At 44.0% G+C, this 24,097-nt stretch overlaps 3 protein-coding genes across 3 annotated transcripts in view; 2 read left to right on the forward strand and 1 right to left on the reverse strand.

Moving 5' to 3' along the window:
• Nucleotides 1–294: 294 nt before the first annotated feature.
• Nucleotides 295–14,820, forward strand: XRCC6 (X-ray repair cross complementing 6). Its single transcript, XM_058805491.1, has 12 exons — nt 295–391; nt 486–595; nt 687–825; nt 4,034–4,288; nt 5,104–5,287; nt 6,604–6,790; nt 8,000–8,168; nt 9,300–9,461; nt 10,365–10,494; nt 11,193–11,293; nt 12,865–12,978; nt 13,743–14,820. The coding sequence occupies exons 1-12, from the start codon at nt 301–303 to the stop codon at nt 13,937–13,939; spliced, it is 1,839 nt and encodes a 612-aa protein (XP_058661474.1). The 5' UTR covers nt 295–300; the 3' UTR covers nt 13,940–14,820.
• Nucleotides 14,821–15,577: 757 nt separating this feature from the next.
• Nucleotides 15,578–18,973, reverse strand: SNU13 (small nuclear ribonucleoprotein 13). Its single transcript, XM_058805021.1, has 3 exons — nt 18,908–18,973; nt 17,995–18,115; nt 15,578–17,452 (listed from the first exon to the last, which is right to left on the reverse strand). Exons 1-3 carry the CDS (start codon nt 18,908–18,910, stop codon nt 17,190–17,192), a joined length of 387 nt encoding a protein of 128 aa, XP_058661004.1. The 5' UTR covers nt 18,911–18,973; the 3' UTR covers nt 15,578–17,189.
• A 95-nt stretch (nt 18,974–19,068) lies between these two features.
• MEI1 (meiotic double-stranded break formation protein 1) overlaps nt 19,069–24,097 on the forward strand; it is a 38,105-nt gene continuing 33,076 nt past the window's right edge. The window contains exons 1-4 of the mRNA XM_058805933.1: nt 19,069–19,176; nt 19,412–19,535; nt 21,896–21,946; nt 23,779–23,852. Of these exons, the coding sequence (XP_058661916.1) occupies nt 19,069–19,176; nt 19,412–19,535; nt 21,896–21,946; nt 23,779–23,852 (357 nt within the window). The remainder of the gene's footprint in view (nt 19,177–19,411; nt 19,536–21,895; nt 21,947–23,778; nt 23,853–24,097) is intronic.

The raw sequence follows: 24,097 nt of genomic DNA on the forward strand, positions 1-24,097 counted from the left end.
CCGCCCCGCGCCTGCCGGGCCGCCTCGTCACTGCGCGACAGCGCCGGGGGCGGAGCTACAGCCGGGGAGGCGGGGACGGACAAGTCCCGCCGTCATTGGCTGAGCCTCGGAGCCGTGAGCAGCGCGTGAGGAGTTCCCGCCCTTCGCTACCCCACTGTAGCCAATCCGCGTGGAGAGGAGGGACAAATGCCCCGGGGTGGGCGGGACCCGGGCCATTTCCGCTCTCGCCATTGGTCAGAGTGGTTGCGGGGGCGGAGCGATCGGTCGGCTGAGCGTGAGCGGGGCCGTGCGACGCAGGCCATGGCGGGCTGGGGGTCGTTCTACCGGGGCGAGGGGCTGGAGGAGGAGGAGGAGCAGCAGCAGGAAGAGGAGGAAGGGCCTGAGGCTGTCGGTAAGGGCCCCCCACCCCCTCACGGAAGGCAGCCTGCTTTCCAGGCTCCACGGGTGGAGGGGCCGCTGCTAAAACTGTTTCCCCCGTTCGGTAGCGGAGCAGAGGTTTTCGGGCCGGGACAGCCTCATCTTCTTGGTGGATGCCTCCAAGGCCATGTTCGAATCCCACGGGGAGGCAGAGACTCCTTTCGACATGACCATCCAGGTAGGGATGGATAAACTGCTAAGGCAAGACTTTCACACTCCTTTCTGAAAACTATTTTCTTGTAATTTTGACCTGGATGCGTTTTTTTCAGTGCATCCGGAATGTGTATACCAGCAAAATTATCAGCAGTGACAGGGACCTGTTAAGCGTTGTGTTCTATGGTACAGAAAACAACAAGAATTCGGTAGATTTCAAGCACATTTATGTTCTCCAGGAGCTGGACAATCCAGGTAAAGTGGTATGAAGATTTTGTAAAAAGAGAGTAAGGAAGTTGGTGTAGTAGCATTGTCAGTAACTGGTCTCTCTAAAATCAGAGAGCTATCAGGTAAGTTCTTACTGAAATCTACTCTTGGTGGTGGGGATAGATTTAGATATTTATTGAAAGCTTAGAAACTTCATGAGAGCCTAGCATTTTCTCTTAGAGTTGGTTCAGATCCTTTTCTATGCCTTTTCTTATATTTTAATGTGGTGGCTTCACTTGCTGTCTGCTGATACCTTAGAGTATCTCAACAGAATTTTAAAATGTCCACCAGAAAAGTGTGTGTCCATGTTAAGGCATCATGGATTCCAGCTGATGGAGAATGTCACAGAATAGCTGAGGTTGGATGGGATTTTGGAGGTCATCTTGTCCAGCCCTCCTGCTCAGGCAGTGTCAGCTAGAGCAGGTGGCTCAATATGGTAGCCTGTTTGGGGTGTTCCATCTCTTATTTCCATAATAAGTTCTGTAGTTCTTGAATCTCGCTCTTTCATTCTTTGAGATTACATACCATCTGCTTGATAGCAAATGCTGGTTGCTGAATTGCAAAGGCAGCAGGAAAAGTGCAAAGAATACATGCTAGTGGTGACAGATTGTCTGGCAGTTGAGAGTCTTCTGGGGGAATTTTGTCTACAACTTTTAATACAGCCTTTATCTCTGAGGATGTTTGATTTAATTTTCTTTACTAGGGGGTGCAGGTTTAACGGCACAGGGGCTTCTCCTGAAAGAATTGAGCCTTGTCCTATTTTCAGAATTTATTACAACAGAGACCTGATAGGACTGCCTTAGGTTCTTCTCCCTTTTCTGGCAGACAGTGCCTTATAGGTCTTGTATTTCCACTTTCCTCCTCTTCCCTGCTTGTCCTTTCTCCCATGTTAGAGGCAGTAGCCTCTCTGTAAGGATAAAAACAGTACAGATGAAAGGTGGGTGTTGGTCTGATGCCTTCTGAGGCTACCTGGAACAGAGGCTAGACAGTGTTAAAGGAATAAAGCAGGTATTTATTAAAAGGCCTTCAAAGAGTACACCTTGGGCAGTACAAGAGCCTGGCTGTGGCTCCACCCAAGATGGATCCTCAGTCTCGAGGTTTCACACTTCTATAAGTTTTGGTCCATTTACATATTGGGGTTAATTGTCCAATTACAGCTTCAGCTTATGAAGTTCCATCCTCCCAGACTGCTCTCCTCAGTTTGCTCTTGTTTACACTTTTTGGGCCTGAAGCTGCAAGTGTCCTTGGTTCTGGGACTGGAAAAGGATTGCTTTGTCTAACTGCTCTGTGAAGAGAACTTGCTGACACTTTATATGAAGCTCAAAGTTACACACTAAGGCAGTACAGAATCTAGAAAATATGAAAGCTAAAACTTAAGGCATCAGTTCAAAAGAAGCAGAGTTGTGTATTTGCTGCCCCTGGAGAAGGAAGAGATGCTGTAGGTGATCATTATGGAGTACAGAATTATGAAGATTTACATTAAAGGACAGATGAGGAGATGAAAATAAAATAGTAAAGGCAGAGGAAAACATTTTCAAATGAAGTGTTTCAAGTGCTATGGAGCTTAAGTGAAGGACAAAGGAAGAAGCTCTGCAGGATGCAGTGGCTGAAAAATGAAAGTTTGTCTCCCATTGTAGAGTAACAGGAGAGAGCAGAATCTGCGGTTAGACAGGTGGCTAAAGGAGTCCTAGCTGGGTTGAAATAATCCTCAGAGCTGCAGCAAGGCTGTGGACAACTGACCTGAATGTTGCTGTGCTCAGTGTGGTGATCTGTGTGGGCTTCATCTCACTTCTGTGTGCATCCTCTCTGATATGAGGGGCGAGGAAGGAGGAGGAGCTCTCCACCTTCCCAGCACGCTGTGGAGATGCAGGATGCATTTCAGGCTCTCTTCTGTGGTGGTGCAGCAGTCTGCTGTGCCTCTGCAGCAGGTGCAGTTTGCTGCCTTTGCAGCTGAGCACTTGGCATTCAGTGCAGGGGGTTTGCAATACTTTGATTCCTGTCTTTTCCCACAGAAAGAGCCCACATTGGTGCCAGGGCATTTTGTGTCCTCTTGCCCTAGCAGGTGCTTTCACTGGTAAGTGGCTAATGATATTGCAGATGTTAGGCCATGCTGGACAGTTTTCTCAACCAGATGTTGAAAGGACATTGCTGTTGGAGAAGATGAAACAGGAAAGCCTTATAAATGATTGCCTGGGGAAAGATTTTGAGAATATAGAAACTATAAGCAAGATTGAAATGAAAGCAAGCTTTGAGATACCTTAGTTACTGAACAACTGGAAAACAATGGTATGGCCAGACTGAAGGTAATCCCCTTTTGATGAAGCAAGACCCTCTGCTTGCAGACAGGTCCACAGGTCAGAGCAGACCCTACTGTCTTGGCAGAAGGGGTCCAAAGAGTCATTTTTAGGGTTTAAAATGTAACACAGTATGGTAATGAAATTATTCTTCTAGCCTACATGTAAATGCTGTAGGATTTGTATATTGTGCTAGATTGGTTGATGAGAATTACAATATTTCAACACAAAAGAAGATTTATTGTGCTGCAATGGGAAACTCGCTTTCTTACCCTCTCATCCTCTCTCTCTTGTTATGGTCCATATTTTTCAAGTCCCATACTGTACCAAGCTATTCTTCTCTGCAGCACAGTCCTTCATGTGTCTTCTCAGGAACTCCTCCTAGGCACTCGACCCACCCCTATTTATTCCAGTTACCTTCATGAGCTACAGCTGCTGCCCAACTAAGGACTTCGCAGCTGTAGCTCGTTTGGAGTAACTAGGACCCACACAGGTCTTACAGGGACTCTTTCCATAAGGACCCACTTATTTAGTACATAGATCTTACAATACATAGATCTTAACAGGGACTCTCTCCATAACAATGCATATGTTCAGGTCCCCACATCTCTCTCTCATCCTCTCTACCCCTCTCTTCTCTCGGGCCAGCTCCGAGCTGCAGCTGGCAGCCCCCAGCAGGGCCCTGCACCCAGGCCCTTTGCAATAAGGGTAGTTCCATCACCTGGCTGCAGAGATCTCTTGTCTCCGTCCGTCCCGACCGTCCTACCCCCCTGCACATTGCCACAGAGGTGCCTGGGAGCATTCCTTGGCTGTCAGCTCTAGGGGACCCCTGGTGCATACTCAGAAGAGCTCATGGTGCTTCTGGCAGAATTCCCAATGCCTGTGGATGCTGTTGCCCCCAGGTGCGAAGCGTGTTCTGGAGCTGGACCAGTACAGGGGAGAGGAAGGCCGGGCCCTGTTCCGGGAGAGCTTTGGCCACAGCGCTGACTATTCCCTGGGTGAGGCGCTCTGGGCCTGCTCCAACCTCTTCAGTGATGTCCGTGTCAGGCTGAGCCACAAGAGGATCATGCTCTTCACCAACGAGGATCACCCACATGCCAATGACAGTGCTAAAGCCAAGCTGGCCAGGACCAGAGCTGGTGATCTGAGAGACACAGGTCATTCTTTCCCCTTTTCATTTTAGACACAGTAAACGTGATGAATCTTTGCAGCAGATGTTAACTGCGTTGCTGGTTTGTGATGGAAAAAGATGTAAAATCATTGGAACTGGGGAATGTTTCTGAAAGTTCCTAAACTAGAAATTTGGTATCTAATCTTAATTAGAATAGATGTTTTCTGATCTGGTATTCAATAGCTAGCACTTGTTTTCTAGGATCTCTTTCTAGTTTGATAGCATAAATGGGGACATGACAGGGCCAAGAAAATAAACTTTTCTTTATTATTGTACCATTTTCTAGGAAGGGAATAATAACACCAAGTTAACACAAAAGGAAAATTACTTTAATGGTTCCATTTTGAATTAGCTGAAGGACATCAGCCTGGGCTCAGAGAGTAGACAGCGTTAGTTTGAGTATGTAGCTGAGATAACCAGTAATGTTAGAATTCAGGAGATGTCCTGGATCTAGAAGCTGTGAAGCTTACTTAATTCATTAGCCCCTATAATTAAAGGAAAGGGGATTTTCTGAACTTGTTACCCCCCTCTATGCCTGAGGTAAGATTATATTTTATAGGAGCTTTCATTGCTGTCTGCATTCTTAATTAGAGAGGAAACATTTTCTATTCTGCATTGTTTTGACTGAAGTTAATATTCCCTTTCTCCAGAATATTTCACATCTGGTGCAGATGACAGTTTGGAGCTTATTCTTACTTAAATTATCTGTTTAGACAGAGAAATTTGAGAGTGCTGAGATACATGCTGATGCAAGAAAAAAGCAGTTTTTTATCCTGCTCTTATCTCTTCCATTGTTTCTAGGTATCATCTTGGACCTGATGCACTTGAAGAAGCCTGGTGGGTTCGATATCTCTTTGTTCTACAGGGATATTATAAATGTAGCAGAGGATGAGGACCTTGGGATCCAGCCTAGAGAGTCAGAGAAACTGGAACATCTCATGAAGAAAGTACGAGCAAAGGAGACAAAGAAAAGGGCTTTAGTCAGGTCTGTGCCTACTTATGATACATCTTTCATTCAGCAGGGGCACCTGATGTTATTTTCAGACTGCATCTCACTTTCCTCTTCTGGAATGATTGGTCTTTAAAGGCACTTTAAAGTGCTTACATTCCTCAATCTTAATTCGTTAGTCTACGATTGGTGTTTCTTCTGTTGTTTCCAAGGATATTTGTGGATGAGAAGAGCAGAGTGGACCTCTTGTTTCCTCTGTGTGGTATCTCCTGTATTGAGCTTGGCCAGAAATGATAATTTGTTAAAAAATTACATAATTGCCAAGTCCACTTACTTAAAAAGCTACAACATAAAAATTAGTGTATAGTGAAATCTGATTGAAATTAGGCTTTTCTTGCCAACACTAACTTTAAAAAATGCATCTGAACGTGAATGCTAGGTATTTTTTCCTGTTATTAAGTAGTTCTATGTTGCCAGTCTGTCTAGCTACTTGGCATGGATTCACACAGCCTTGATATTTCTAATCTCCTACTGAAAGATTACAGGGATCTTGACAAAGCAGATAGAAAGTATTTTTGGAACCACATGCTCTATAACAGTTGCTTTTTTAGGGAGTGAGTTCATAGCAGAATGCTGTGGAAGCACAGTAAGGGAATGAACTTCCAAGACGTACTTTCTTTTTCCCAGTAAATATTTATAAGGTATCCCAACCTGAGCTGTTGTCACTGGCATTCTTGCTCCTGCTTGCAGCCTTATTTTCTTTTCTGGCAATGTTCCTTAAGTTTTCTAATAGCTGGGGAGGAAGAATCCCAAACCTTTCCCAAAAAGTTATCCCAGTGATACCTTTTACAAGAGAGGAAGTTGCATTTGTAGTAACTCACTGTTCTGCTCCCATAACTTGAAGATTACCTCTATTTTTAAACTTTTACATGTAATTTTTTCTCTTAACATCTGATTTATATTTTTTCTTAAATCTTGGTATTGTTCGTCTTAGTGATTTTTTGGGGGGAGAATTCATGGACATTACAATAGGCATTATTGGGGTACCCAGATGGGGACTTGTCCTGTGCTCTGTTTGAGCATAGCTGCCCTTCAGTGAAAAGAAAAAGGTCAAAGAAATATAGTAAATTGCCTCTGTTTAGATGACTTTTATGATGAGGAATGATGATATTGCAAAAATATTTTTATTCAAGTGAGATTATGACTCAACTGATAGTATGTTTCCCAAGATATATGTGATTTTGGGGGAGGAGAACAGGAGGTCAAAGGAAATAACTTATATGAGGGAGTGATTTTCTTCTGCAGTTGTGATTTTTCAGGAATCTCAAGTCTGTATCTGCTTTTTTACACAGGCTAAATCTGCATCTGGGCAAAGATGTGGCCCTTTCTGTTGGTGTTTACAACCTTATTCAAAAAGCTTATAAACCACATCCAGTGAAGCTTTATCGGGAAACTAATGAACCTGTTAAAACCAAAACAAGGATGTTTAGTGGAAAAACAGGCAGCCTGCTCCTGCCCAGTGACACTAAAAGGGCTCAGGTAACTTTTTGATTATGTACCTGCTTTTTCTTGTCTCTGATGTGTGAGGGAGATGCCAATTCCCTTGCTGCTTTTGTTTGTATTGCACTTTCAAGATGAGATACAGAAATATTTGCATGTGTATGCACCTGGGGACAGGCTGGTGTGTTGAGAGCTCTGCAGGGTGAGGATGAGTTGTCTCCCTGGCCTGGCTGTCATGGGAAGGCATAGCTGCTGGTGGGAGTGCTGTCAGGAACACAGGTGGTTTCTTTCTGTAAGGCGAACACGGTTGTCAGAGCCTGACCTTGTGTGACCCTGGGCCATTGCCACTGCTGCCAGCTTTTGGTTTGTTAGGAACAGATTTGGTCCATTTTGTTAAACATACAAGTGTGAATCACAGGGGAGTTGGAGCTGTTTTCCAAACAAAAGGCATGTTTCCTTTGGAGGTTTTCGTATAAATTTTTCTTTGTTTTGCCTTCCCACTTGATGGTTTGGCTGATGTAAATTGAGTGTCACATTGTAACAAGCACAGCTTTATTTCAGAACAGGTTATGTACTTGCTAGGTATCTTGTCACAAGTGTGCTTTGTGTCTTCTTCCATGTTGGTAGTTCTTAAAGTTATTGTCTTAAAATGAAGTATTTAGTCTATTTATAGTGGATATTAGTTTATTGAAATAAACTATAGGAGATAAACAGAAAGCTGAGCATTAAACCTTGATGTTTACCTTCAGCAACCCGACTATAATATGATTTTGATTTTGTGAGGCATGGGTGGTACTACAGAAATACTGTTTCTCAGTCACTGTTTCTGTCAGGAGCAGGTAGCTGACTGAAGCAAGTTTACAATTGGACAGGACCTCTGAAAAAGTCTGGTATAACCTGGCCCAGAGTGAAACCAGATCAAGTTGCTCAGGGCTTTTTGGGACACCTCTGAAGAACTCCAGAGATGAGATGTAACAGCCTCTCTGTATCAGGGCTTAGCCATTTCTTTAGAAAAGTGCATTTTGCTTATGTTCAGGTAGAATTTCCCTTGGGATAATGGTCACAGACTGCACTTGCCAGTTCAGTGTGCACTACTCATGAGGGTTTACACTGTCTTGTCTATACCCTTCTTTTAAATAGTGCAACACAGCAATTGCATCCTCTTCCTGCACTTCCTGCCCTGTCCTGCCTCCTGGTCCTCATTTTTTTTATGCTGGCAGCCCTATCATCTGCTCTTCCCTGGTTTAGACATATGGAAACCGACAGATTGTGCTGGAGAAAGAGGAGACGGAAGAATTAAAACAGTTTGATTCTCCAGGTTTGGTTCTGATTGGCTTCAAACCACTTTCAATGCTAAAACAACACCACCATGTCAGGCCCTCCCAGTTCATCTATCCTGAGGAATCCCTGGTGAGAGGTAAGCAAAAATGGCAGGAGAAGATTTGTCACCTTGCATTAGTGTAACTGCTGATCCATCGTGTGGCTGGGTGGGGATCATTGAGTGTAAAAGCTTTGTCTAATTTAACAATTTGCCAATGTTAAGAAGAACTGAATTAACTGTTATTGCCCCTCTCAGCTGCAGATATGTCTTGTTTTCTTCTATAGCAGAGCAGCCAATTGTGCTTCATGTTTATCCATCATGACAAGCAGCCAATTAAACCAGGCAGATGTAGTCACAAAGTACTTGTTTTAGCCATTCATGAAAATGAAGGATCCTAGTACCTGACAAGAAGGTAAAGATGGTTAAAAAAGCCCAAACAAAACCAACCAGAAACAAAAAAAAAGAAAAACCTAAACCCCAAACCAGGGGAGATAATTGCTGTTTTTAAGTCCATATCAGTAGGAGTGGAAACATGATACTCAGGAAGTACAGTTGAGTTAACAGCACTTTACAGGCTTGTAAAGAGAGAAGGCAAGGTCATTTAGAACTGCTTATTTTTGCCTTTTTATATGTATACATACATCTGTTTATTTAGAAATATATTCCAATCTGCAGTAGTAAGAAAAAACCTTTAGCTCCTCCTTTAGCAGTGGATAAAGAGCGCTGAGTTATGACCAAAGGCTTTGCAGTGTCTGATTAAAGAAAAACCTTTATGCTTGTTTCTCTAACTGCAGTTTCCTGGCTCAACCATGTTATTTATGTCAGTCTTTCCCTGACCACCATGTGTGGTGAAGTATACCTGAGGTAAACATGTGCCTCAGGAAGAGTACTGAAGTCTGAATTCTTAGTGTGTTACTTCCACAAAACGTCTGTGGTCTGCTTCTATTGTGATGTCCCACCAAACAAAAATAGACTTTGTAGAGAAAATTTCACAGTATTCAATCTCTCAGATGGTAGTGATTTCACTTCTTCCACCAGAAGTCTCACTGCTAGTCAGGAGAGACTCACTAATATTGTCCATTTTGAGTCTTCTCCCTTCCAGAATTTGCTTTTTACCTCCACAATAATGCAAGCAATACCAAGAAGTCACAGGGTTATATCTAGGGTTATATTGCAGAGCAAAGGAGCAAAGCTGTCAGTCTAACCAGTCCCCTCTTTGCTTTGCAGGGAGTACAACTCTATTTAATGCCCTCCTGATGAAGTGCTTGGAGAGGGAGGTGATGATGCTGTGCAGGTACACCCCTCGCCGCAATGTCCCTCCTCGCTTTGTGGCCCTGGTTCCCCAGGAGGAAGAGCTGGATGAGCAGAAAGTGCAGATAGCCCCTCCAGGTATGGGAGGGGATGCTGCCTTTCCCTGCATGATTGGATGCAGTCAGTGTAATGGCATCCTCTATTGAGGGAAAATATTCCTAGTGCTACCCCCCCCTTAAAACTGGGGAAAATGCTTTCCAACATTCCTTTTCTTCAGTTTTGTCAGTGTAAGCATCTGATGTTGAATCTATTTTTAAAGCCCCAATTGCATCAGTGCTTGCTCAGGTATGACCTGGCTAGAGTGTTTTCCCTGCCTTCTACCTATTTTTTTGCAGATTCAAATAACTGCTGTAGAAATGAAAAGCCTTTTTTTTTCCCTGTTTGAAGAATAGACAATGTCTTTTCTTGAATTATGTTGTATCCTTGAATAGATTGTAAAGTATTAAATAAATAATCTCACATATAATGAGCTTCATACCACGTCAGATGAATGGGGAATGATTAGGGAGCAGATTTCTGCTGTTCTGCATTTTCTCACCTCTTCAAGTGCAAAAACATCTTCTGGGAGAATGTAAAGTAGGGAAGTAACACTGCTTGTGTACAAAGTAAATAATTTCAGAATAATGTGGGCAATATCTTGATTTTCAAACAAATCTTTCTCAAGCTCAGACCCTGTGGGAGAGGTGGACTGGTTGATCTCCTGCACATAAAGCAAGGCTCTGGTATCCAACTGGTAGCTATGAATATAGTCTGAATGTCTTTCACAAAGCCATTAGTGATGTTGGTTACAAACGTTGAGATTGGGATTGAGTGTCCTGCTGTAGGCACTTGGAAGTATTATGGACTGCTGTTGTTAACAACAAAACAGGTAGGTAGTTTGGAGTCATCAGACCTAGATAATAAGCATCTTGGTTTTTCTATAAATTATTTTGAGACCCTTCTTCTGTGTAACTGTTGTCTTCCTCCCTTTCTTCTGTGTAGGTTTCCACATGATTTTTCTACCCTATGCAGATGACAAACGTAATGTTGATGTTACAGACAATGTGCCAGCCAGCCAAGAGCAGGTGGACAAAATGAAGGAAATAATTCAGAAGCTGAGGTTCAAATACAGGTACCTGGAGATAAATAGGGTGCAGGGGGTGGCATAGGGGAGAAAACACAACCATTGCTTGTTTTGTTGCACATGTTGTTCAGCTGTGGTATTCCTGAGATCAGATTTTGATGTATTTTGATAGAAATTGCTTCTCTTTGCAGTAGCTTTGTCCAAACTTTATTCTTAATCATTCTGGATACCCAGGCACCACAATGCTTTATGTAGCACGTTCTGGTGTTCTTTGTAGAATTGCTCTTGTTCTCTGGGCTGTTGTCATTTGTTGCAGAGGTATCACATTTTATTGTGGCTCTGCCACTCTACAGCAGATCAGACCCAGATCATTTAAATTAGAGCACTTTAGAAAGAAGAACTTGGTCTCTTTTTCATTGCAGCTGGGATAAATGCTCTCAAGTACTTTCATGGGAGATTTTTTCCCTAGATATGTGGAAGCCACCATAACTGTACATAAAGTATAATATCACTATCTCCTTTTGCTTCATACAACTTTCTAACTCTCACACACCATTCTTACGGGGTTGATACATGACAGGATAGTGGTTCAGCAGGTAAATTGCGAAGAGGAAAAGCAGTTCTGATGTGATGGATTGTTGTGTGGGAAAGAGGGAAGTTTTATTCTCACATAAGTTGGTGGTAGATCTTGTGTTTTGTCTGTCTTCCTGGCAGCATGCATTGACATTTTGGGGGATTCTTGACAGGGCTGACAGCTTTGAGAACCCAGTTTTGCAGCAGCACTTCAGGAATTTGGAGGCTTTGGCGCTGGATATGATGGAACCAGAACAAGCTGAGGATCTTACAAGTGAGAGCTATTGGCGGGTCTGAAGGGAGGCAGGGTAGGGGACTTGTGACTTTGTTATGAGTCAAATATGTGCTACTACAAACCTAAATGTATTTTAAGAAATATTTCAGTTGTGTGCAGTTTCACTTTGTAGAATTCTGGATGGGTCCATTCTGAAATATTGAAACCTTATTTTCTATTGCTGTCACTTAAAAGGTAAAGAAAAAAATTGCTCACTTTACCATCCAAAATTAAAATTGAATCACCTTTTTCCTATGGTGAGAAATATTTTCTCTGAAATTCCTCTGGTCAAGATTCTCATTAATATTTCAGTGTGATAAATGAAGAGAATGAAGGGAATTATTCTGCTGGGGGCAGTGCTGCCACCGAGTGAGGGGGAGAGTTTAACTTTAAGTGAATTGTATAACCACAGAGCGGGTCAGGAGGGCAGGGACCACAGTGGGTCATCTGGTCCAACCCCCCTGCCCAAGCAGGGTTGTCCTTCAGCACATTGCACAGGGTACGTTCCACGGAGTTCTTCAATTATTTTTCCAGCAAGGGATACTCTACAACCTCTGTGGCTAACCTGTTTCAGTGCTCAGTCACCTTCCCAGGAAAGGTTTTCCCCCTGTTCAGATGGCTCTTCCTGTGCTTCAGTGTCTGCATGTTGCCTCTTGTCCTGTTGCTTGGCACCACCTGGAGCCTGGCACTATACTCTTGGCACCTTCCCTTCAGATACTTAGATGAGGTTCCCCTCTCAGTCATCTCTTCTGGAGGCTGAACAGTTCCTTCAGACTTTCCTCATAAGGAAGCTGTTCTAGTCCTTTAATCATCTTTGTTGTCCTCTGCTGGACCCATTCCAGGAGCTCCATATCTCTCCTGTACCGGGGAGTCCAGAAATAAATGCAGCATTCCAGATGTCCAAACTCCTGATATTACCAAGAGTTGTAAATTTCTCATTTGGGAGTATCATAACACAAGTATTTGCATTTTTGCATGCTTGCAGGACACTTGTGGACTAGTTATTACAGAAGCACAGTTGTGTCTGGTGATGTTACTGAAAAACAGTCAGACTTGTTAGCACCAATGCAGCTTTAAGAAGCAGGTGTTCTTTATTACAGTCCTGGATGCATGAAGGATATCACCACCAAAATCATGCATCTCTAGTACAGAAAAAGCTGTTTATGTGGGTTTTCTCAGAAGAAACATACATGTGGTAATCATTTCCCCAAAATCATTAACATGTTTTAATTCTCCTTTGTGCACATGTTCTTCAGTCCCAGGGGTCTCTCTCATGGTCATAAACCCTAAAGTTACAGCTGAAGACTTGATGAACTGGTGTTACATCCCAATACAGAGGGCACTTGGCATACCTAAGCTGGTTCATATTTTGTGAGTCCCTTCTTGATGAATGTTTAACATGATTGTACAAAATCAAGTATTGTGTGGTTCCATACACTAATGGTTTTGTAGAATAAGCATTGTATTTTTCCCACCAGGTGAGCTGATAGTTCATCTGGCAACAGGGATCACCTTGCAGGCTTTCTTGTGATCAACTGTTTCTGAGAGGGCAAATCTTTATCTTTTGCCAGTGCCAAAGTCTGAACAGATGAGCCACAGGCTGGGCAACCTGGTGGATGAGTTTAAGCAGCTGGTTTATCCCCCTGACTACAATCCTGATGCGAAGGCTGTAAAGAGAAAACAAGGTAAGTAGTGGTGGTGCAGACACAAAATACAATGTCTGTATTCTGTTAAGAAGCTCCTGTGTTTTCAGTTTGTCTCATAGTTTAAAGTAGCTGCTTGTGCAACAACTCTGCTAATCTCCACAATGAAGTATTATATCCAGTATTGCTTCTTAGAGAGCAGAGAATATTGTGGTGTCCAGTTGGAGAGTTGCTGGAGTGACAAAATGCAGGGTGAAGTATAAGAAGTAACATGGATAAATGACTGCAGAATATGTACGTATAATTTTAGCAACTTTCTGGTTTGCAACAGAATAGTGAAATCACTTATGCTTTCAGTTTGTCTTGGTCAGACTTTTACGCATGGACTGTTTAGCAAGTCCAAGATGGGCATCTTAATGGCTAAATGTGTAAGCAATGCTGAAGTCCATGTGTAATTTGGGAGTCTATGAAAGACTGCATAAAGTGAGTGTCAGCTGAGCTCCCTGTGGAATCATTACATTCTGCTGTCTCAACGAGAATCCCTTAAAAGTTTCATTTGGAGGGTGATGCTTTCATCAGAACACAATTTCATACTTCAGTTAAGATCACTCCTTTCAATGAAATACTGCATGACTTACATAGTGACTAAGGTACCTGTTTCTTAAAAGAAAACATGAAAACTAGGTCTGTGAGTGTGTGGCTGTTAAAGTACCATGTGCTAATGGCCATTAACTATGGTATGTGTAAGAGGCATTGATGTCTTTCTAATTTTTAAAATCTTTGTGATCTAAAATGTATCTTTCTAGCTTCTGATGGTCAAACTGAGAAGAGGCCCAAGGTAGAAGTCTCAGAAGATGAGCTGCGGTGTCATGTGCAGAAGGGCACTCTAGGCAAGCTCACTGTACCTATCCTGAAGGATGCATGCAGGTTTTTGGGGTTGAGGGGTGGAAGCAAGAAGCAGGAGCTTGTAGATTCTTTAACTGAATACTTTAATGAGCACTAAGCTGGAGAGTGTGGCCCTGGTTTACTTCTGTCTGCTTAGAATCTTGATTGTCTTATGCGGGTGCTGTATCTACTTAATCTTGCTATGAAAGATATGGCAACTAAGTGTTGCTCTGTAGCAGTGGAGAAACTTTTTACTTAGTTGTGAAACATCTCTGCAAAGTTGGATTCTGTTGACAGTAGGTAAAGGCAGAACTAAATTCCCTGTGAATTCAGGTCACCCACTGCACATGGACAGAGTTGTGCCTTGCTGGTTTCTTAATAAAAGTTTGGATCTTTTCCTTTGCAACACTGACTGTGCCATCTCAGTATCATAAAGACAGCAGAACTCACTTCAGTGTAAGAAAACACAATGATCTGTGTTAATGGCACCACATGAATCCAAGCAGCAGATTGAGTCTGTGTCCTAACAGAGGGTATAAATATGTGTTACGCTCCAAAACAGCCAGTATCAGTACTAGTAATCCAATTGGGTTCTTTTCTGCCATCATCATTACAAGTATTACCAGCAGATCTTAAAAGAAAAAAATCATTACTGGGAAGCAGTATCCAATCCCTTGGGCAAAAAGCTGGCACTTAAATCTGCACACCCAGGTCTTCCATTTTTAAATGGTAATAGCAGAAGCTGGTTTAAAAATGGAAAACAAATTGTGTTCCCCGGAAGGCTGCAAGCATTTATCCCAGTTAAATTACTGAGATGGCAAAGAGCTTTTCTACCTCTCTAAGTGAATGAGTCAGACTATTGTGCAGGCTTCTGTACTCAAACATGTGCTTTTAAAATAGAAGAATAGCAAGTTATGGAGAGAGCCCTTGTTACATACAGTATTTTTACTTTTTTAGTCATACTTAAGAATACTGCAGCTGGGTGTTTTGGGTTTTAGACTTCCATCCCTGGCATGCCCCACCTGTCTTGCAGTGCAAGATACCTAAAACAAATAAAGTTGTTGGTTTTGCTTTAGGAAATTACTAATTGTTTAGTGAAACTTTTAACATTTTACAGGACATAAACATTGGATACCTGCAGTGTCCATTTTGGTCTGCTTAGTGTTTTTAGTGTCTAGAGATTCCTGTGTGTGGCCCACAAACTGTCCTGTCACCATGTGTAGTGTGGCACATGTGGAGCCAGCTGTGACCACCCTTCTGGCACTGATTGTCCTAGCTGTGCCAGCATGCTGCTCACTTTTACCTCCACAATTCCCCCAGAGGGCAGCTAGCCTGCACTGAGCTCTGCAGCACGGAAACTACGTTACCTGTTACACTTCCAATCAGCCTGGATTAGTTATTTTTAATAAAGATTTGCCTAAGCACTCAATTTATTTTGCCCTTGGGCAATGAAGTTACTCTAAATGCTTGTCTTAACAAGGTTTGAAGAGTGGAGTAGTGAGACTATCCTGTCTGTAAGCCTGTGAATTGAATTCTGCAAGTAGCCTTGTTAACATCTCTCTTGCCTTGCTAACCCTCAGGCACACTATGTGGCAGGCTTTGGATGATTGTGGCACGTTTGTTCTAGGTTATTAGATCTGCCTCCTGGCTTGTTTTTTTTTTTTGTTCTTTTTAATAGCAGGCTATCACATTAAGCAGAAGTTTAAAAGGGATGTTGATGGAGTGCTTCAGAGCAGAAAAAGACAGTTTTGCTTGCTCAAGTATCCTTTATTTCTGCTCCTTGTGTGCTTTCTCTTACATCATCTGTCTTGGTACAGCAGGGCAAATCCTTGGCAAAGCTGTAGCTCTTAACACAACTAGCTCAACAGTCAGCATCAGTAGAAGGGAACAGGAACCCTTCTAAACCTCATACAAATAAAAGGATTCTGAAGTATCTGGATCAAATTCATCTCAGCAAGGATTACTGGTATCAGCCATTTACTAAAATATACAAACATGATGTCTTCAGTCTTTCATAAGCTCACTTCATCTGCTTGGGATGTACTTATGAAAGGTATGAAGTTAGTGCCTCTGTGGAAACATTACAGAAAATTTTATTTTCCATTCTGCTATTGCACCCAATGGAGTTTCCACACTATTTTGCTTTGGCATCCTGAAATAGAAAACAGGTTTGATATTCCAACACAGGGGTTTAAACTTCTGATCAGAGCAGAAGTGCATTTATTATACAATATGTATTTAATTAAAACTAGGTCCATAAAACCACCACTGATCCAGACTGCTGTTGGTGCTCCATGCTGCTTTTCCAGGACATGAGATGTTACAGCATTCTCTTCTTGAGACATGTATTAATTTATCTGAAAAATTATTTGTTCTCTGTTTCCTTGGCATCTTCAGTCAGGGGACTATAGAGTGCAGTAGTTAAAAAGCATGGCACTTTTTATAATTAACAGTCAGGTGTAGGGTACTCATCAGCCACAACAGGCTGCTCTCTGCCATGTGTTTTGTGCTTAACTTTTCTAGGAAGCCCAACCTCAGTGGTAACAGTCCATGCAAAGGAAGCTGAAAGAGAACAAATTACTGCACTGCAATAGCCTTTAGGCAACCTGTGAGCAGGTCAGCTTTACAAGCAGAAACATTCCAGTTAGTTGCAAATACTTCACCAAGGGAATGACAATTCTATTTAGCTTTGCAGCATTTTTATTTTTTCTTAAAAAGTCAGTATTTAAAAATAATCAAATTAAGAGAGTTCTTCCCCTTGCGTACTGCCATAAGATTTCTGCTTGCCATGCATCTTTAAGAGAAGTCTCTTGTCTGGTTTCAAGAACAAGGGCTGTGCTGCTCTTGGCTCTATCTGCTGCTACACAGTAGCTGCTGCCTGCTTTATACCTGCCCGTGCTGCTCCATTACTTACTGACTCCAGCAGCCTGAACACAGGGAACCTTTTCCTCAGTAGCCTCAACCGTTCAGAAATGCAGAGTTACTCACGCCTGCCGGAGGCTTAAGCTTGGCAGAAATACTGCACCACAGAGAAAGCTGATGGGTGGGTTAAAAAAGCCCTGAGCAGGCAGACAGGAAGACGAGGGGAGGACTTTGTTTTTTCTGTCCTTCTTTCAAACATAAAACAGGAAACACAGTTGTACAGTCACTTTTCAAGAAGTAATACAATGAGAATGAAAATGTTGGAGTGGAATAATAGAAAAGTGGGGGGATAGGAGGCGGAAACACTAAGAATTAAGCCATTATTAAACAAAAATGTGGCATTTTAAAATGAAACGTTGATATCAAAACTATCATCTCAACTGAAGCTAAACATTAATTTCCCCTAATTTGCACTTTCTATTTCACACACACACTCTCATGGGCAGTTAGACCAAGAGTCTTTCTATGGCTTGCTGTACAGACTGGATCTGAGGCTTTAGCTGTGAGCCCTCCTTGATGGTGATGGAGCAGGCAATGACGGGCCGGGAAACGCCGCACGCGCGGCCCAGGGCTTGCTTGGAGCGCACGAACACGTACGGGACGTTCTTGTCCTCGCACAGAAGAGGGAGGTGCAGGATGATCTCCAAGGGCTCTGCATCTGCTGCCATCACAATGAACTCTGCTATCCCTCTGTTCAGTGTTTTGGTGGCTGTAAAAGAAACTGGAGTCAGTCTGGGTCATTCTGGAAAACACATCTAATGTTAAACAACTTCAGGAAGTGCTGGAAGTGGCTTCAGTGGGAAGAGATCTAGTGCATGAGACATGGGTTCTAAGAGATTGCTGAGTTTCTATCCTTAGGAATTCTGGGTTTTTTTACAAGTTTGACTAGATGAAGCCCCAAGCAACTGTGAAGGGAGGCTGTGAGCAGTTTGCACTAGAGGTATCTTCAAACCCAAATCTTATGGTTCTGAACTGGTTAGGCATCTGGTAACCCCAGAAACTATACACCAGGAACACAATTTGGGAATCTACCAGAACTACATATAAATGTCAAAAAGATTACAGCTTAGTTCTGTCCCTGAATCTTGTTAAAGCAGGCTTGAAGGAGGAGAAAGGAGACACACACCTGCAATAGCCAGACCTATATAAAATGAGTGATCACAGCTACAGAGAAAAGACAATCTCTACCCATGGCATCTCACAAAATCCTTGTTGTGACTTGTAGCACACTTTTCAATGTGCAAGTCTCACCTTCATTGGCTCCCTTGCGTAGCTGCTTATAGTTGCAGGATTGCTGCACAAGGTCCAGCAGCGTTTTGGTGAGCTGTGCATCAGCCAGCGGGTAAGCTTTGGGATTCACTTCTGCCTCACTCTAAAGGAAAAAGTAAAGAATGTCACAATAGGAGCAAAGGAGGCTTTGGTTCGATCAGCACTGCGCAGGCATCATGTCCACCACATATACTGATTTCTGAAGTTGTGTCTAATCTGCTCTGCCCATACAGAAGAAACACCATTGCATTTTACTCCTAAAAGAGTAAGGATTCTTCTTGTATCAAAGTAAAGGGGAAAAATAAGAAAGATATGCTTTACATCAAAGTAAAGAGTGTATCTACTCACAATCTACATCTTACAAAGCACTGCACTTATGAAGCAGTCTCAGGCGTTTTATACCACAAGGACTACAGAAAATGAAACACTTCAATGCACCTTAACAGTGCAAATTAAAAGACCAACAAAAAGTTTGAAACAATCACCAGAAGAGCACGCATCAGGGTTATTTCCGCAAACCACAAGTGGCTTCTAACGTTAGCATGGGCAGCGGGGTGGCACAGCAGCGAGGTCACAAGCGGTGTTATAGACTGGCGCTGGCAGAACCGCGGCCTCTGCGGCTCCCAGCACGGCGCGGGGGTGACTCCAGGCACAGAGAATCCCCCGTTACCGGGTGTCCCCAGCACCGCCAGCCCCCCGGGCCTCCTGCCCCGCAAGCGGCCGCAGCCCCGCCCGCACGGCCTCCACGTGCTGCCCGCCGCGCAGCCGGAGAGCGGCCGCCCTCTACCCCAGGCTGGTGGGAGTGGGCAGGAGGAAGAGGAGAAGGGAGAATAGGAGGAGGAGAAGGAGAAGAAGAAGGAGGAGGAAGAGGAGACGGGGGTCCGACGCCACTCACCATGGCCGCGGCGCGGTGGCTGCAGTCGGCCCGAGCGCGCTGTGAGGGAAGAGGCGGGAACGGTGCCGCGGCCGCCGGAAGGGAGGCGGTGCCGGGGCGACCCCGGGGCGGAGCCGCCGTCCCCAGCGGGGCGGAGCCGCACGGCAGCCCCGGCAGCGCCGATGGCGGCGGGGCCGTGCGGCGGTCACGGGCCGCGCTGGGCGCTGCCGCTGCGTCCGCCCCTCTGCCTCGCCTGCGCCGTGGAGACCCTGGGCGACGGCAGCGCCTCGGTGGGCAGCGCGTGCCCCGCCGCCCCTTCCCGTGTGCGGCTGGGCCGCGGAGCCCCCTGAGCGGCGGGGCTGCCGCTCTCCGGCGCTCAGCTGGGGGCCGGGCCCGGCCGCTGTGGCCCTTGGCCAGCCCTGTCCCCTCGGCGGCCGGGCCCTGGTGGCCCTTTTCCCCTCAGGGCGGTGGGAGCAGCGCGGGGCGCGGGCCCGGGGCCTGACGCGCTGCTGTGTTTGATCCTAGTTGGTGCGCAAGAAGCACGTCCTGTCCCGGCTCCAGGATGCCCTGGCCTGGCAGGCGCTGCCGGTCGTCCAGCTGCTGGCACCAGACGAGAGGGTGTGCATGCATTTGATAGGAACTCTCTTTGGTAAGAGCTCTCTGAGGCCTGGTGCAGCCGCAGGGAGGAGGTAGTTAGTTACCTTTTGTTGAATACATGTGAAGCTTCCCCACATTTGAAGCAAAAAAAAAGAGCAGAAGAACATTGAGGTGCCTACCTCCATACTTCCACCGTGCTGTTGTGTAATTACTCCCAGCAGAAAACTGGCTGTCACTGATTTAGAATAGGTTAATTAATTTTCTCATTCCCCAGGGTGCAGGATTGGCATGTTCATAACTCTTTTGCGATTTTTCAAAGTATCTTGACGTATCTGTAAAGTCCTTCAGGAGTTTAGGAGAATAGGGAGTGCTTGGCATTTTACCCTTCCCTGAATGCTCTCCATTCTGGTCTAATGCCTCTGGAGTTATATGAAGATTCATACAGAAATCAAAGTGTGAGCATAAAAAGGTGTTGCAGGACTTAATATCAAATGTGCAAACCACAAATCTATGTAGTGGGTTTTTTTTTACACCATCACATCTGTAGAAATCTTTGTTGCTGTACAACTAAAACCTGCTGCTCTCTGGTGAGTCAGCCTCAGCAAAATAGTGTTCGGCAGGATGTCAGAAAGTGTCTTTCCAGTAAGTCTCTGTGGTCTTCAACTTCTCTTATTGGTTTCTGTTTGCATAGCAGGGAAATGTCTTTGAAACAACTAAAATCTTGATGGAGAAGAAATAATGGTCTAAATGAGGGAACAGTAAGGCAGGAAGGGAAAGGTGGAGGGTAGAAATCAGAATGCCTTCAAAGCTCAAATATACCAGATTCCTTCAATTCCACCATCTCATTTGCACATCACAGATAATTACTGTTGGTTGGGGAAAAGTAACCTACAAGACCCTCTCCCTGCCTTGACACACTGAATTGTTCAAAGAGTTGATTGCCCATAGATTGTGTTGGGCACGTCTTGGAAGCAGCTTTATTAGAAACAGAACTTTACGCAGTTCTTATTCTTTTAATTGCACAATTTTTTTTTAATAGTGTGTCACACATAATCCTTTAGAGTACTGGAAAAGATGATGATTGTGGCCGATTGAGCCCTACACTGTATGGCCCTAACACAAAATAACCCAGAAGACAGGGATGCTGTGCTTGCATTTCAATGCTCTTGTCTGCTTTAATAATTCTCTGAGAAGAGAATTCTTTTTATGATTGGGTGGTTTGAGGAAGCTTTGGGTTGCACTGTACTTGGTGTAACTCTTAGAGCAGTTGGAATCCCAGGCTAAGCTTGGAGCTACAAACAATGGTGTGTTCATTTTCAATAGAGCTTGGATGAACCAAGGAGCATTTGGTGCAAGAGTGTAAGGGGAACCTCCCCAGAAGTTTGAGCAGTGCTGTGGAGGAAGTATTAATAGTGAATTCAGGAAAATACATTTGGAGAGAGAATATTGAAATAAGCACAGGCAGAAGAAAGAGGGTTAAGAGAGGTGAAATATGGAGTGTTACTTATGAGGTGGTGTGTTTCAGATAAGCCTGAATTTAATGCAGCTAATATTGTAATGTTCAATAATGTATACAAATATTTTCTAAAGAGTTATTAAGGACTGAGCAGATGAGGCATGGAATAAGTAATTTCTTCACCTGTCATAACATTGCTTTAGTTGGTCAAAATTCTGAGACATCATGGAGACTTCAGAGGGGAGGTAGTTTGATTGGATATATTAAACCAAGTGATTTAGTGTGGCAGAAGTGGGGATCCAAACCAAATGCCTGATGCTATGGGTTGGAAGGGGCTGGGAGGTGGAGTTTCTTGTCTGCTGGGGTGTAGTAGAGTTTGTTTTGATATATCCACTCTTATGCTCTCATTGTAAAATTAACTTGTGAAGTGATGCCTTTGGGTTCGATTTAATGTTGGAATAGTTTCTGGATGATTTAAACCTGGTGTTCAGGTTTGGTTTCAGGGTTGTCAGTACTGTGGAGGGAGAAGACTGATCATAGTAACTGGTAAGAATGGAGGACACAAAGCACACAAAGGACAAAACCCACTTCTGCCATTCCAGGGTTTTGTTTCAGATGTGTGATACTGCATACACACAGTTGAGATATGGTGGTGGCTGCAGTTACATATTCCCTGACATAGGTGGAACCATTGACTTCAACTATAAAACACATAAAAAATTTGCAAGAGAACCAAGTGTCTCATGTCCTTGTGTCCTGCTTATGGAGGCACCTTTTGCCATATTCCTGGAGAGTATCCACCCTTATCTGACAAAGTCAGGCTGGTGTTATGTGAAGCAGGGAAAAGAAAACAGTTCTGAAAAAAAAAACCCAGCTCCTTTTAACAAGAAGGAATTACAGCACTGATGATCAGAAACAGGAATGAGTTCCATGACCTGTTGTGGTTTGCCTTGCAGGGATGTTGCATTCTGTGGAAGAGAGCAGTGCCCTGAACCTATTAGTTGAAGGTGAGTGACAAATCCACATCTCAATTCCTGGCAGTTTTTGAAGGGGACAGTGTGGCTTGTCTGATACCTATAGTGAGATGCTCAGCTTTGACACAGCTTCAAAAGGGAAGACCATCGATATCCATGCATCAAAAATGGTCTGCTCCAATACTGGGGGCAGGGGAGTGTGTGCATTTTAAAATAGTTAACATTTCTCTCACAGGTCTGTTTGTGCCATGAATTTATTATCAGATGGGTAACAGTGCCTCAACTTTGGCATCTTTAGACCTGACCAAATTGTCAAAGCAAATGGAAGTCTATGGGATTTACTGCTTTCTCCTCAGGAGTAGAGGGTATTTGTGATTTAGCTGTACAGGCTGTAGATTCCTCTTTGTGAGCAGTCTCTCATTTGGAAACTGAAGGAAATGTCTGCAGGGCTGACAAAAGAATCTCTGCAGTCCAGTTAACCCTGGGCAGCTCTGCTGAGTCTAGAGATATCAGCAATGCAGTGATGCATTCCATGACCAGCCATGAAAGGTAAAAGGAGTTATTACAAACTTCTTCCAGAGGGATTTTAGTTTCCAGACACTTGCTTGAAATGGGGTTGAAAAGCGGAGAAGTCTTTCTGTCATGTTACCAGTCTGTTGAGAGATGGATGCTATCTAACAGAGCAATTTTAAATTAGTGTTGCCTAAGTGTTGAAAGTGTTTTAAGTTTCTGAGAGTTTAGGGCAAGAAAGGGCTATTAAACCACCTATAAATCACCTGTCTCAGACATGCTTCTGCTGAGATGTGTAGCTCTGTAGCTGAAGCAGGTCTAGTATTGCCTTAGATATACCAAGAAATGGTGAGCCCAAAAGTCCCTGGTATTTCTTTTTAGAATGCTTTCCTAAGATACAAATCAAAAGTGTAGGTTTTCCAAAAGAGTCATGCCATGACAGCAAGCTACATCCAAGACAGCCTTACCAAACCCCGTGTAGAAATGTGTGCAGTGTCTCAGCAAAGGGGCTCTTGCCAAAATTTTATCAGCTGAACATTCAGGTGCCAGTTCTGAAAGTACTGGAAGAAGAACTTTGCTTGCTGCAGCTGGCCTGCTGGTCTATGTGTGGAGGCACAGGCCTGCCAGCACCAGGCAACTCCCTTGAGATTTGGTTAGGGAAGCCCCAGGTGATGTGTTGCCACTGCCTGGAAAACATCATTTCATGCTGATTCCTCTTATTAGTACAGAGCTGTCAGAGATCTTAATAGTAACAGCCCTTGCTTGGGGCTGAGGAAGTGACCAGCAGCACTCTGGTGACTGGCACTGTCCTTTATGGTAAGGTGTGTGGGACATCTGCAGTGGGGAGGAATGGCTGATAGACTTCACTTATCTTAGGGACAGTAGCAGCTGAAGGGGGATCTCTGAGTGTGAATCTAAGGATCCTCAGCAGTTTCAGTTCTGATATCTTCTCTGGAAGGATGCATTTTTAAAGGCCAGTTTTCATACTGTAGGAAGCCTGGTCTATTCAATTACCATAATTTTTTATGCTTTTAAGCTAGGTTTTTTCCCTCCCTTCCTTTCCTGATTCCTCATGTTTACTTGCTGTCCTGAGGCTCAGTTTGTCACTTGCGGCTCATTTCCATGCATGGTTTGTAGTGCAGCTGAAGCAGGACTGCTGGAATGATGCCTCAGAGAGCTTGAGCTGGGCTATCAGAGGTAATAGTGCTGGGTCTGCTGCTGTAACCCTGCTCTCTCAGCACGTCTGGGCTCATTTCATTTCTGAGCTCTTTGCTCACTGGTCTGCTAAAGCTCCATGGAAGATGGATTGTGAGTGCTCTTGTGTGTGTGTTACTGATCCTGTTTTCTCTGCCTAGTTCTGGTGAGGCTTGTTGTGGAGCTGAAGTCAGAACAGTACTTATACTGCATTTTGGATGAAAGTCAGAAGGAGGTCAGTGAAGATGAGTTCTCTTACCCTTTCCTCCAGTCTTTCAGAGCTTGAGGAATGAGTGGCCCTGGAAGACTGGGATGTAGCAGTGGGATCACAGAATCATAGAATGGTTTGGGTTGGAAGGAACCTTAAAAATCATCTAATTCCAACCCTCCTGACATGGGCAGGGACACCTTCCACTAGACCAGGCTGCTCAAAGCTCCATCCCCTCTGATCTAGGATGTCCTAATGCCAGTTCCCAGCTG

Source organism: Ammospiza caudacuta, chromosome 5 (assembly GCF_027887145.1).
Source record: "Ammospiza caudacuta isolate bAmmCau1 chromosome 5, bAmmCau1.pri, whole genome shotgun sequence".
Classification (NCBI taxonomy): domain Eukaryota; kingdom Metazoa; phylum Chordata; class Aves; order Passeriformes; family Passerellidae; genus Ammospiza; species Ammospiza caudacuta.